Here is a 15,365-nt window from a genome sequence, read left to right as displayed (position 1 = left end):
AATTTCAAAGTATAATATTTGATGGTGCGTATTTCTCACTGGTCAGGGAGAGTCTCATGTAACTGTTCATTCAGTTCAGGTCACGGACTGTGTGTGTAATGCCAATCACATATTAGTTGTTGAGCTGGGCATTGGGGTAATTTGTCTTTATAACTTTGCCAGTTATGACACTGTGATTTGAGCGGTTGTCAGTCATTTCTTTAAAACAAAAAAAACTGGAAAATGTTTCTTTGATGTCAACACAAAATTCTCCATTTTGTAAATATGCAGAAAATAGAATTGTGCATGAACTAAATATTCCAATAATCACATATGCTAATAGCTTAATTCTTGCACACATCTTTATTCCCAGGTGAATGTTTTTAGATCTCATTTGTATCTTTCCCCTCCGGTCATAACCTTGCCCTGTTGTACATCTGTTATAATATGGAGAATATTGATAATCTTAAATTAATATCATAAATAAAAGAAGGATTTGATCCATTATGCCGTTTTTACTTCAGGGTAGTCGTTGATTCATCCATCTCCCTTCTAGGAGTCTGTTTTGTGAATATTGAAATCCTTTATTAGAAAGAGATTGGACCATTTCTCCCCTTTCCTTGCTTCAGTGCTTCCCTTTCAACTTGGTGTCACATCTGGGGAACTCTGTGATTCTTAATATTTACAATAGTAGATTGAAATCATAGCTGTATAAGAAATCATTGGGGAAGGCTTATTTAAAATGCGAATTTCTTGTCTTGTTCCTGTTGGGAGCCCCAACTCTACATTCTATTACTCTGGAGATTAAAAAAAAAAATTTATTGGAGTATAGTTGCTTTACAATATTGTGTTAGTTTCTACTGTATAGCAGAGTGAATCTGCTTTATGTGTACATATATCTCCTCTTTTTTGGATTTCCCTCCTGTCTGTGTTACCACAGAGCATTGAGTAGAGTTCCCTGTGCTATATAATAGGTTCTCATTAGTTACCTATTTTATACATAATATCAGTAGCGTGGATATGTCAGTCCCAATCTCCCTTCACACACCCTCTGTCCCCTCCTTGGTGTCCATAGGTTTGTTCTTTATGTCTGTGTCTCTATTTCTGCTTTGAAAATAGGAGATTTTAATATATTTATTTAAAAGACTTATTGGTATTAAAACATGATTGCTGTAAACCTGGAGTTGGGGAGGGACTCTTGAATAGAGGTTTGGGATCTGAGGGATTTCTGAAATTTCCAATCCTTAAGTAATGATGATTTGAACATTTTTCTTTCTCCTTCCAACCAAGATGAGTGTCTTTACCATTAGACAGCTCACAGTTACACTGAGTCCACAACATACGCTGTGGGAGTTTGCTGTGTTTGTGTTCTTGTGCCAGTGACACAGGATACTAAAAGATTAAATGAGCTTGCATCAGTGAAATATCAGCCCACGACTAACTCTAAGGATAATCACTATGGCTTCTATGTTATTAGTCAGATATAGAATTTTTTCCCTAGATGTGTTATAGTTTCATCTGGAGAGTGACCCATAATGGGAACAGAGGAATTTCATGATAGCATAACACAGATACTGAACACTTAGCAAGCAATTTAATTTAATTTTTTTAATTGCTCAGAGGCTGCATAGAGACACTGCTACAGCCACTGTGCACACATCAACATTAATATTCAGTGACAACATAAAGTAATGACTTCCACTTCTTGTTTAGGTCCTTTGACAACTCCATTGACCCAACTTTGGGTATTTTGTGTGTCTTAGTGAACATCTTTTTATTTTTCTCTTTCAAATTACGGAAGTATGATAACACATTTATGGGAGACTTGGAAAATACAGAACAAGTTTATTTCCACTATGTTCCAATATATTTCCACTATATATTATAATTATTTTTTAAAGTAGATAAATTAAGAATTTTAAATTGGAGTTTCAATATCAAACTCTCAAAAATTAATAGAATGAACATGCAGAGAAGTAGAAGGATATAGTAGACCCGAAAAGCACTGTGAACCAATTCAACGTAATTAAGATCTATACAATTTTCACACAACAATAGGAAACTACTTCTTATTCAAGTTCCCATAGGCTGTAAACTAGGAGACCCTGGAACAGATTCAGGGACATAAAACAAGGTGCAAAAATTCCACAGCCCAAAGCTATTGAAACCATACAGAGTCTGTTCTCTTATCACTATGGAATTATATTAGAAATCAATATCAAAAGATATTTGACAATAACCCACATATTTTCAAGTGCAGTGCAACGTTTACTAAGAGAGATCTTGGACTTAGCTATTGAAAGCCCTTAGTGAGCATCTTCTCAGAGCTCTTTGTGGGGGGGACACTGACCCAACCACATCTCAGTGTTCCCACATGTTGGAAGTCAACTGTGTCTTAAATTTCACCACCTTGAGTATCCTATTCTATAATAGTACTTAGCTGGTTTGGTGAGTATTTCAAAGAACTTGAATCTTTGGAGTGTGAAGATGTGTTCATGGGTAACAGGAAACCCACTGTCTTTCTCTTGTCCCTAAAGAAAGCAGAATAAAGGAGAGAGAAATAAAAATTTAGTGAGGCTTTACACAAAGCATTTACTATTTCTACAAAACATGTACTATTTTTCCAAGTACCAAATAATGCCTAAAGAGTTGAACATTCAACTTACATATACCATACTATTTTTTTGTTTAGTTGCTCAAAAAAACAATTTGGAATGCAAGAAAATATATTGTAACTGGCCTTTTGATTAAACCAGTGGATAGTGCTGATAAAACTAAAACTTAAAACTTTTGAGGAAAGGACTACGTCTGAGGATTCTTAGCTTGACGTTTAAAGTTAAAGATTAATATGTTCTCTCAACAAAGGGTCCTGCATATCAAAGCTTTTCAGTTGAAATGAAGCAGAAATTTGGGACAATTATTTTCTAAATCCAGAGCAACGCACCATTTTGGATTTTGATGAATATCCATCACACCTGAACAATAAAGGAGAGAGAGCTGTGCCAGCAACGACCTAGTGTTATCTGAGCGATTAAATCTTTTCATTTTGCCCACTGCTCCTTTCTCCTTGAACAGTGTTATGTACGATTTTGACATAAACCAGGATAAAGTGCTCCCAGGAACAAGTCTAAAGAATAGTGCTCAGAATGATTGTCTTTTCTCTAGTTTTGATCTTTCTCTCTTTAATTAGATAAGGCCATAATTTCACAGAATGGCATTTAGTGGCTGTATTGTGGGGAACACACATCTGCTCCCTCCCTTGGGAGGAAGGCCAGTTGTTCCATATGTTGGGATCAATAAAATAATAACAGCTCTGCCACTTAGCAAGCATTCACTAGACTCTCCCATTTATTCTTCACAAAAACTATGAGGTCACTGCTATTATGATTCTCTTTTTACAAAAAAATAAACTATGGCACAGGACAGACTAATAACTTTTCCAAGAGCATTCTCTTTGCAAATGATGGAGTTGGAATTTTAGTCATCTGATTTCAGAGGCTGTCTTCTTAACGACTTTGCTTAGAAAAAGAAGACAATATATTTATTTTAATGTCTGTTTTGTCCTTTCTAAGTTCAATTGTCTATATGGACCCTTTCCCCTAATCTTTCCAACAGCCTAAGGTTATTATTTTTTTCTTGAATGCAGGAGGAAAAAATTGGGTTTTTATGTCAAAATGAGGGAAAAAATTAAAATCCAATCTCTAGTTTCTGGAGAGCATGGGTTCTTAGAAATATTGACACTGGCTTTCTTCTGAAATACTTTCTTGGTATAACAGTTGAAAAGTTCATGAGCAAATTAGATACGATAGCTCATTGATTTGAAAGCTAGTTCAAACATATTGGTTGGTTCTTGATAAATCTTTGTAAGATTCTTTGAACGCTATTAGAAAGGAAATGGATTTACTCCCCAAATTAGAGGAATAGTGTAATGAGTTGTTACTTTACTAGTTAATCCCTGAGAAAGTAAAAGACAAAATAAAAAAAAGACTACGAAAGAAAGTGCTTAATTCCTGTGAAACCATTCTCTGTATCTACTGGGTTTCATGCCAGCCCAGCTGTTGATTTTCAGCCGTTACTGACGTTCTTGCTTTAACACAATCCTACAATTGGCTCAATCTTTCAAATTGAAGTAGATTCCAAATTAGAAATGGATTGTGTTCTAATAGTTTATTCATTGGCAGCTTGGAAGTTGGAAAACATTTTGCTTCAGAAAAGTAACGCATTATAAACATTGGCGAGGTTCCCAAACTATCATAGAAAATAAAATAAACTGAAATGGAAAAATTAATATTACTATATTTCTCAGTGTAGTGTTGTAGGTCTGTGGACCTGCAGTGATTTCAGTGCAAAAACTAAACCATTATAATACAGACCCTGTACAATTACAAACTATATAGATACTAGCATGGAGAGATAGCCATTAAAATCTCAGTGATGGGAACCTCCCTGGTGGTCCAGTGGCTAAGACTCTGAGTTCCCAATGCAGGGGTTCTGGGTTTGATCCCTGCTCAGGGACACTGCAACTAAGACCTGGTACAGCCAAATAAATAAAGAAAATCAATAAAAAAAATCTCAATGGTGGTTTTTCAGGTAGTGGGATTATGGAAGATATTCCTTTTTACACTTTTTACTTTGTATACTGTATTTATATTTTTAAATTTGCAATTTTGAAAAAAAGGAACATTTAGTGTTTTCATATGACTATCTATTACATATACATAATTTTACTCAGACAAAGGGTACATCTCTGCCTTTCTTCCCTCTTCCCTCTTTGAAAACACATGGCCATTGGAACACAATGGTTGGGTATACACTTATTGTTTCCATATCCTACATCTGCTCTGTTAACGAATCTTGTTGGCTCCATCTTCAAAACAAGATTAGAAACCACATTCAGTTATTGCTGTTGGCCAATAAATAATCATTTCTTGCCTAAATTACTTTTTTAGCTTTAAACTGGGCCTCTTGTGTTCTGTATTATTTTCCTATAGTCCTTTCAAAACAGAGTTTCATATATATATTATATATTAATACATATACTAACGAAAAGAGTTTGTTATACACCCCAGTTCACTTGCAATGGATCCAGAACATTGAAAAGAGTGGATGGCCATCCTTAGCTCTCTTTTTCATCGCTCTCTGTCTTGCTTGCTCCCTCCACTGCACTCAAAGCCAGCCTCCTTCCCCTTCCTTAAACACCAGTCGTTTTTGAGCCCACCCAGTCCTCTGGCGTTTGCTGTTCTCAATGTCTGGCAAGTCCCCTCACCCACTCACTCCAAACCCTTGCCCGTATTCCCAGAACTCTTTCTCCCTTCTTTATTCAAATACTGTCATATTTTCTGGCTACAACAATTCATTTCAATTAACATTTCAACAATGCTTGCTTCTCAAGCCCTTCATTTTTCCTTTGATTGGCTTACTTGTTTCACCGTCTAACTATACGCTGCATGTATTTTCATGTTGACTGATCATCATGTTATAGAGGAAAAACTCCACATTGGCAGAGATTTCTGACAATTTTGTTTCCTGCTGTATCCTCGGTGCCTAGAATCCTGCCCAGCACATAGTACACATTTAAGATGTATTTGTCGAATGAATGAATGTGTGTAATGAAAGCAAAAAAAATAGACCTAAAGGATAGAAACAAAATTCCTGGCAATGCTTGCCCCTTAGGAGGACAGGGGAAGAGATGTCCCTTTTCTTTCTTAGTAACACTTTTGGTCTTATATATAAAAATATCTGATAAACTATGACAAAACTCTTGCAGATGGATACACTGGTATTTGTAATATTAGTTTCTGAATATTTGTGTATTTTGAAAATTTTCATGAAGACATTTTTTATCAGCTTTCCAGTAATTACTGGATAAAGCACATATTCCCAGTATCCCATGGGATGCCTTCTGCGAAGGATACTGCCAACCTCTCCAGCCTCACTGACTTCCCTGCTTCTAGCTTTCTCCACAGTCATGATTTCTTCTATCTTCTCTTTTTTGGTCTAGTGGGGTACGCTGTACATTTGTCTTTGCCTATCCTTCCTGACCAGGTTCCTCTCTCCTCCTGTAATAGAACTTTCTACAAGTGAAACACGGTGTTCATCCTGCTTTGTAAAATTCAAATAAGACTGGCTCAACCTTTGTATCCTACATCCTGTGGGAAGACCAGTGCTCTTTTCCATATTTATGAGAATTCCTGATGGCCTATTAATTTTCACTACCACTTTGATTTGATTTCCTGCTGCTGCTGAATTAGATGACTCACTAATTCTCTAAACAACCATATTTGTTCCATTTTCTCTTCCTCATGATAAGTTAATCATGAAACCAGGTCCCTTTTTCTTGATTTTTCTCCTTCTCCTCAAAAGAAACAAATGTGTATAGACTCTTTGTTTTTTAAATAACCGTATCTTTTTTCTTCTTTTTCAGAGTCTATTCCCATCTAGGTTATTACAGAATACTGAGTAGAGTTCCCTCTGCTAAACAGTAGGTCTTTGTTGATTATCTACAGTGTGTGTAGACTCTTGATAGAGGTAGAGCCTACGTGGGAATTGGGAGGTAGAAGTGCAGAGGGTGGCGGAGGGGAAGTGACACTCTGACACACTGGTGCTTGAGGGTGGCAGTCTCGTTCCAAAAGAGCTCTTGGCTTTGCCCACACCAGGGGCCACTGGCCAACTCTCCTCTAAAAGAGTCCCAGCCTACTTCTCAAATGTTTTCTCACTCCCTTCCATTCGTAGGCCGCTTCTAACTCCTTAAATACCAATTCATGTATTTTGCAGAACAGGCCACTTTTGTCTTTGTCTCTTAGCCTGTTTGGCTTATGCCTAAAGGGTCCTTTCTTGTACCCACAAAAGCCCATGAAGGCGCCTTCCTCTACAAGCACAGTTCTCCCTTAGAGGGGAATTCTGTGTTTGGCCCCCAGTGTAAATGTGTCTTCTTCCTGAGACACACTTTATTGTAGTGGTCAGTTTGCTTGTGTGTCTTTGTCACCAAAGGAAAGTGCTGAACTTTAAAATAACATTTTGCTTTTGCTGAATCTTGGATTCCCAGCACCCAGCCTAGAGTACCATCATTCATGCTTGATGAGTAAGTGAAGACTGATCACTTTCCAGTTTTTACAGGCATCTATTAGAGAGTACCATTTGATCTCAGATAAGTTTGTTTCTTTTGGTTCTCAAAACACATAAATGTGATGGAAATAGCCTCCTTGTTTTTAGTTCCTCCACTGTATAAGACCTTGCTTATCCAGGAGAACGTCTCAGTAGCCATCACACTATGCAACTATAAACTGTCTCGAGGCGGATTGTACATTGTGCTGTGCTGTGCTTAGTCACTCAGAAGTGTCCTCCTCTTTGCGACCCCATGACCTGGAGCCCTCCAGGCTCCTCAGTCCATGGGGATTCTCTAGGCAAGAATGCTGGAGTGGGTTACCATGCCTTCCCCCAGAGGGATTGTACATTACCTGTAACCAAAATCATGCTCAGGAAAGACTCCTTTGCTGCAACCATTGGTAGTAAAAGAATCCGAGGTAAACATCTTTTCCTCACTGTCTTGCTTCTTAACTGAAGAAGCCAGTGATTTGACCGTCCCTTGAACTTCTAGAATTCCACAGTTTGGATGTCTTCTCCTAGTCTTCCAAGGGTCACTTGTAGTTGATGAATGAATCAGTGAGGAAATGGAATAGCGTCTAACAATCATGACATTGCCTGTAAAGGAGACACAAAAGTCAAGTTTAAAAATTCTATTTTTAATGACATCCACAAGTGGAAGACTGTATGACTAGTATTTTATTGAAACTAACTAAACAAAACTGTTATTTTTTGCATTAAAAATATATGCAAAAATTAATTTTTTGCATAAAAGGTATTCATTCATTGATTTATTTTGCAAATAATTGAGTTCCAACCCTGAGCCAGGCACTTCTCAAAGAGATGGATGTGTGCAAATGAAAACACAAAATTCTTGCTTGCATAGAGCTTACCTTCTTGTGTGGCTGACAGATGATAGACAGATATATGATAAAATTCAGCTAGCAATAGAGTCTAGGACTCTGAGAGCAAGGTGCTAGAGTTAGATGAGGGCAAGGTCTGGAGGCTACTTAAATAGTGTAGTCAGGGAAGACCTTCATGAGAACACAGAATATTAACAAAAACTTGCACAGAATGAAACAGTAAAATATGATTTTAGAATGGGAAGAACATGAACTTGTAGAGATGCAGTTCTGGATGTCTTCTCGATCCTCATTCTAAAAGAACGTGCTCATCCACAGCCCCTCATCACCTGAATGATCACAAATAATTGAACCGGTTGCTGCCAACTGGCCTGAAATGTGTGTGTTTGCTTTAGTTGAGCAGTCATCTCTCTCTGTCGAATGAGAGATGAGAGCAAGGCAAACAAGTAGAAAGAAGTAAAAACATCCAGGGGCTTCCCAGGTGATTCAGTGGCTAAGACGCCGCACTCTCTCTGCAGCAGGTGCGAGTTTGATCCTGGTCAGGGAACTAAGATCCCACATGCCTTGAGTTGCAGCCAAAAAAAAAGTAAAGATGCCTGTGTGGGAAACAGGAGTTTTCTTTATCTTTCTCTTAGGAGCTTTATGTCTTTAGTTTCTGAGGGTTTCCAACTCAATTTCTATCCATAAGGGTCTCCTAATAAACTCTTTCTTTGAGGTAAATCATATCTCCAGTCCTTAGAATGAAAGCCTCTTGATTAAAAGAGCTTTGTTTTAGGGCATCTTGGTTTGTCTGCATCTCACATCTAACACTCAGCTAACTGACATGGGGCCTGTCATTCAGCCTCTACTTAGATATCTACTTATTACCACTGGGGCTAATGACACTGACCTCATAGACTGGACCATTTTCTGGAGAATTTAATGAATGTACGTTGACTCTATTCTTTCTCATTACAGCTTTGCCATTAACTAGCAGGTAAGTAAAGCAAAGTCCAGCATCGTGTTTAGGTTTTCTCTTTTTTAAACTTTGTGACCCATGTCTGTAGCACACAGACAGCAAATTATATGGCCATTACAGGAAGTGGAGGCTGCCTTTGCTTTTTATAATATGGAAGAGCAGAAGATCAGATTTTAGGCAAGAGTCTGTGGGGGAGTTTAAGTTCAAATCCAACTGAAGTAATTAACTGCAAATACTATTCATAAATTATCTTTGAACACTTCCTTTGGCCATGATATATAACTTTCATAATGATTTAAAGATGGGTCTTTATATGCAGAGTACATCATGAGAAACGCTGGGCTGGAAGAAGCACAAGCTGGAATCAAGATTGCCGGGAGAAATATCAATAACCTCAGATATGCAGATGACACCACCCTTATGGCAGAAAGTGAAGAAGAACTAAAAAGTCTCTTGATGAAAGTGAAAGAGGAGAGTGAAAAGGTTGGCTTAAAGCTTAACATTCAGAAAACGAAGATCATGGCATCTGGTCCCATCACTTCATGGGAAATAGATGGGGAAACAGGGGAAACAGTGTCAGACTTTATTTTTCTGGGCTCCAAAATCACTGCAGATGGTGATTGCAGCCATGAAATTAAAAGATGCTTACTCCTTGGAAGGAAAGTTATGACCAACCTAGATAGCATATTCAAAAGCAGAGACATTACTTTGCCAACAAAGGTTCATCTAGTCAAGGCTACGGTTTTTCCAGTGGTCATGTATGGATGTGAGAGTTGGACTGTGAAGAAAGCTGAGCACCGAAGAATTGATGCTTTTGAACTGTGGTTTTGGAGAAGACTCTTGAGAGTCCCTTGGACTGCAAGGAGATCCAACCAGTCCTTTCTAAACGAGATCAGTCCTGGGATTTCTTTGGAAGGAATGATGCTGAAGCTGAAACTCCAGTACTTTGGCCACCTGATGTGAAGAGCTAACTCATTGGAAAAGACTTTGATGCTGGGAAGGATTCGGGGCAGGAGGAGAAGGGGACGACAGAGGATGAGATGGCTGGATGGCATCACCGACTCAATGGACGTGAGTTTGAGTGAACTCCGGGAGTTGGTGATGGACAGGTAGGCCTGGTGTGCTGCAATTCATGGGGTCGCAAAGAGTTGGACACAACTGAGTGACTGAACTAAACTGAAAGACAAGTTTATGACTATTGACAAACATAAAAGTTTCTATTTAAGAGGATTATAAAGCAATCTCTTTATACCAAATGATAAGAAAATACAACAGAGGAAATTATACCAACAATTGCAAAGTTAAGTTTGTTCTTATATCCAACCTATACTCCAACATGACTGATCAGAAAATAAGTTCTTTGTTTATGTCCATGGGTCACAAATAATCTGTATTCTTTAGTTTCTTATCAATAGAAGGGAAAGAATATTCCACATAACATCAAGGGATCATCAGCACCATTTCAAAGATTCCTATCAAATGCAGTTTGTCAGACAAAAGGGTAGGAGCAGAGTGAAGAGAATCAGAGGTCTAGGAATGCTGAAGTTTCTTGGTAAAGAGTTGTTTCTTGCATCATCTTTGTAGCAAATTTCTCTTCCCTTCAAACTATGAGGCTGGAGAAGACTCTTGAGAGTCCCTTGGACAGCAAGAGATCAAACTAATCAATGCTAAAGGAAATCAATTCTGAATATTCATTGGAAGGGCTGATTTTGAAGCTGAAGCTCCAATACTTACGCCAGCTGATGTGAACAGCCGACCTACTGGAAAAGACCCTGATGCTGGGAAAGATTCACGGTGAGAGGAGAAGGGGCAACAGAGGATGAGATGGTTGGATAGCATCATTGACTCAATGGAAATGAATTTGAGCAAACTCTGTGATACAGTGAAGGACAGGGAAGCCTGGTGTGCTGCAGTCCACGGGGTTGCAAAGAGTCAGACATGGCTGAGTAACTGAGCAACAATCTCTTCCCTAATAGACCCAAGGTGAGAATTCCAAGGGCAGGAAGGATGAGGGCAACATCTCCATGAGATGGATTGGATTTCATACCTACCAAATACTTGCACACTATCATGAATGTTTCCAGGAGGATTTAGTCCCAAGGGATTTGCTTTCAGACCCAGCTTATTGGTTTCCTTTCTTAAAGTGTGATACACTTCTGATTTCGCATCATCCCTTATCAGAGTATAGGTTTATATTATTTTGTTTTCAAAAGAGGATAGGACAAGTTGCTGAATCTCTCTGGGTCTTATATCCTCAACAGTAAAATAAGGGGATTATCACTAAAGTTCTTCTCTAGGATCACATTTTTATGAATCAGTTCCGAGTATAAATTTTGACTATTGGCAATCTTACTAACTGCTAAGTCACTTCAGTCGTGTCCGACTCTGTGCGACCCCATAGACGGCAGCCTACCAGGCTCCCCCGTCCCTGGGATTCTCCAGGCAAGAACACTGGAGTGGGTTGCCATTGCCTTCTTCAATGCATGAAAGTGAAAAGTGAAAGTAAAGTCGCTCAGTCGTGTCCGACTCTTAGCGACCCCATGGACTGCGGCCTACCAGGCTCCTCCGTCCATGGGATTTTCCAGACAAGAGTACTGGAGTGGGTTGTCATTGCCTTCTCTGAATCTTACTAAAACTCCTAATAAAAACTTTGTACTTAAGTCAAATCATATTTTTCTGACCTATCGAATAGTACTAAGACTACTGCTGGGAAAGGTTGAAGGCAGGAGGAGAAGGGGACGACAGAGGATGAGATGGTTGAACGGCATCACCGACTCAATGGACATGAGTTTGAGTAAGCTCCTGGAGTTGGTGATGGACAGGGAAGCCTGGCGTGCTGCAGTCCATGGGGTCGCAAAGAATCGGACACGACTGAGTGACGGAACTGAACTGAGCTGAACAAAGTAATCATGTTGAGTCCTACTTGTGCTGCCTCATTTAATTGTCTCAGCAGCCTGAGATAGATTCTATTACCATCTCCATTTTACAGATGAGGAGAGTGATTATAAAAGCATGTCACATTCATAGACTCATAGAATTTTACAGTTGGAACAGGCCTTGGAAGGCATCCAATCCATTCATTTTTACAAAAGAATGATAAGACGAGGAATTTTATGTTATCTACCTGGCACCAACCAACTCTTACAAAACTGGGACCGCAACACATGTGTCTTCATGCTCAAGCCAGTGTTCCCACTATTTCTGTCATTTACTTTCATAATAGAACACTACATGTAAGACACATAAATATCGCTTGAAGTAAGTACACTGGGATTCTAAACACAAATTTAAATCATAAACTCTTTGTTTTATTGGTGCAGCCTGCAAGAATTCCCCAAATGTCAAGAAATGTTTTTCACTAGATCGTTTCAAACTTAGTGCTTATATTATTATTGGAGGCCACCATTCAGATGCTGAAGAAGTATGTTATCAGTTGTGTATTTGGTGCTTAATAGTATTCTAACTTCATTTAAACTTGATGGCATTCAGGCTCTGAAGGTTTAAAGGGTAGTTCTCTCTGTTCTTTGAACAGAGTGAGACTTGTTTTAGAATGGCACAACATATAGTAAGACCCAAGTTACTTTTGCATTAGGATAAACATCATGAAATTGATGCTTTTGAACTGTGGTGTTGGAGAAGACTCTTGAGAGTCCCTTGGATTGCAAGGAGGTCAAACCAGTCAGTTCTAAAGGAAATCAGTCCTGAATATTCATTTGAAGGACTGAGGCTGAAGCTGAAGCTCCAGTACTTTGGCCGTCTGATGAAAAGAACCAACTCATTAGAAAAGACCCTGATGCTGGGAAATACTGAGGGCAGGAGGAGAAGAGAATGACAGAGGATGAGATGGTTGGATGGTATCACTGACTTAATGGAAATGAGTTTGAGCAAGCTCTGGGAGTTGGTGATGGACTGGGAAGCCTGGCATGCTGCAGTTCATGGAATTGCAAAGAGTTAGACACAACTGAGTGACTGAACTGAACTGAACTGAAACATCATGGAAAATAACTAGGGGAAATATCCTCCAGGTGGTATTTGGAATGTCTGAAGACATTTTTGATGATCATGACCAAATGGGAAGAAGCAGATACTTTACTAAACATCTTCCAGTGACCAAGACAGACTCCTATAATACAGAGTTATTCATTCCAAATGTCAGGAATTCAGAGGTGGAGGAAACCTGGAGGATGGATATATTACACATGTCTGTATCTCTTTTTTTCCCCACTAGGAGAAGGTCTAACTTCTTTATAGGTTCCTTTTCCAGTTTTATTAAATAACCAACAGACAGAATAACTCAGTTCCATAGCTGTACTTGACAACAAGGAAAAAGACCCCGAATGGAATCTATTTCCAGCTTTGAAGTATAGGGCCCCACACTAGAGAGAGACCGCTTTAACAGAAAAAAACAAAAACAGCTGGAGATAAGACATGTCCTATTGCTAAGCCGTTCAGTACCTCTAAATAGCCTTGCCTGAAGCCTTTGACAGAGGATATTAAGCACTTTGAGTATTCAAGTATGTATCAATTTTATTTGAATATGCTATATGTAAGGGAGTTTGACAATTTGAATGTAGAACATATTAAGTTGCCCAAAATCTCATTTGGCTATTTCTCTAATCACAGAGAAATCAAAATGAACTTTTTTGGCCAACTCAATATTTTTCACTCTCCTGATTTCTAATTTCATGTATAGTCTTCACAGTCAAAATTCTTTCCCATAAAAGGTGAGAGAGTAGATTTTTTAAAGAATGTATCAGACATTGACTTGTAGTCTTGAAGTCTCCAACCTGCATATAGTAAGTTGAATTATGTGCAACATACATTCATAAAGGACAGTAAAGATCTTCTAAAACATGGATAAGGAACAATATCTGCCTTGGCTGTGTGTTTGTTAGATGCTGTACTAAGCACTTAGTTTATTATTACAACCAGTCATCACCAGCTGAGATAGGTACTATAGCACTTCTGAATGAACAAAATGCAAGTTAAAGATTTATTCTAACTAGCTCTAAATCAAGTGGTGGTTGATGAGTGTCAAATCATTGGCAACTGTATTTGTCTGACTCTGATATCCATACACTTAACTGTTGTGCACTACTGTTCTGGCTTAATAAAATAAATAAAACGTACCCATTTGGTGTTCTATTATGTAGCATTTAAATGCTTGAAGTCAAGAAAGGGAAAAAAGCATTCTTTTTAATATGACCGATGTCCACGAATCTGTCATCTTGAACTTCTCAGGAATAACTGGAGATAGTTTTACTGTTGTTAAAATATGATAATTGAAGATGTTAAAGATATTTTTGCCTAGGGATTCTAAACTTATCTATCTTGGCCAAAAAGGTCATTTGGATTTTTCCATAGCATCTTTCTGTAACAAGAACCTTTTGGCCAACTCAATACCAGGGAAAAAACACACCCCTGTTAATACCAAATTATTCACTTATGTTAGAGGCACACTAAGCCAACTATTTAACAGATATTTGCAAAGGTGGGCACAGCCCCAAAGAACTATGGTCAGTCAGTACCTTGGTGTTCTCTCACACCTGGGGCTGAATCAGAGGCAACACCACCATGAAGGGCTGCTGGAGATTGCCCGGGCACTTCTTCAAGGTTACCGAGGTCTGTGACTTCCTTTTTGTCTCCTGATTCTCCTCCTGAGCCTGGGGTTCTCTGACTACTTAAAGTCAGCTTCATCCGGAGGGCTTGATTCTCTTTCTCCAGCTTGTGGATCTCTGCCTGCATTTCCTGGATAACTCTCATGAGATGGATGTTCTCGGCCATTGCTTCTTTTCAGGTTGCTCTGGCTGCTCCTTTGGGGAGACAGGTCAACATTTGCTTACGAACCAAACACACAATCTGCTCAGTGGAACAGGTTGACCCCACCCCTAAACTTTCCTGAACAATAGATGTCAGTCTTCTCTGTGCCATCTTTCAGCACCTGGGGAGTTAGGCTATCAAGGGAGGTAAAGGATCTCCATGACTTATTCATCCTGGGTTTTGTTTTTCAGAACAGAGCTTTTGTTTGTATCTTTCATTTCATATCAATCCACAGTTCTGGAATATTGCTTTGGGTCTACAGAAGATACTCTGAAAATTTCCGGCAAGGAACAGAATTTCTTGTTTCTCTCATGAACTCACCATCCGAACAGCCACTCAAGTTTTTTCTCTGTTGCTATTTCTGGTATCGGATGTTTCATAGGATCGCCAACTGTCATGAGCATATCAAAATGGGCACATAAGAATTATTCCTTGTCTTTTCTGTAGGCTATATCATAGTTTTGTACCTTTGGGGTAAATTATTAATTTTGACACCTTTTGATTAGGTGTCAAAACTTAAATAATATAGGAAATCATATGAATTGCCATGAGATTATTTAAATGAGATGTCGATAATTATACCTTAATCCCTTAAGATAATGTCAAGGATGATATAATTACTTCTTGGTAGGTTTTCTTATGATCATTTTTGCTGTTATTTG

General features: G+C 38.6%; 1 protein-coding gene across 1 annotated transcript; it reads right to left on the bottom strand.

Moving 5' to 3' along the window:
- Positions 1-2,398: 2,398 nt before the first annotated feature.
- Positions 2,399-14,667, bottom strand: CCDC195 (coiled-coil domain containing 195). The gene is made up of 3 exons (XM_086363384.1): positions 14,412-14,667; positions 7,437-7,680; positions 2,399-2,510 (listed from the first exon to the last, which is right to left on the bottom strand). The coding sequence occupies exons 1-3, from the start codon at positions 14,665-14,667 to the stop codon at positions 2,399-2,401; spliced, it is 612 nt and encodes a 203-aa protein (XP_086219510.1).
- Positions 14,668-15,365: the final 698 nt, after the last annotated feature.

This window comes from Bos grunniens, chromosome 2 (genome assembly GCF_055505025.1).
Source record: "Bos grunniens cultivar Pamir isolate PY7600 chromosome 2, Bosgru_T2T1.0, whole genome shotgun sequence".
NCBI classification, from domain to species: Eukaryota; Metazoa; Chordata; class Mammalia; order Artiodactyla; family Bovidae; genus Bos; species Bos grunniens.
This window is presented reverse-complemented; position numbering and strand designations above follow the sequence as displayed.

Bases quoted from the DNA above. Each gene is read 5' to 3' on its own strand.
- CCDC195 (XM_086363384.1), bottom strand. From the start codon at position 14,667: ATGGCCGAGAACATCCATCTCATGAGAGTTATCCAGGAAATGCAGGCA. The intron at 7,681-14,411 runs GTACTGACTGAC...TCTCCTTTACAG, and splicing joins AGGTGTGAGAGAACACCAAG to GCAATGTCATGATTGTTAGA. The intron at 2,511-7,436 runs GTAATGTACAAT...TGCTTTCTTTAG, and splicing joins GAGCATGATTTTGGTTACAG to GGACAAGAGAAAGACAGTGG.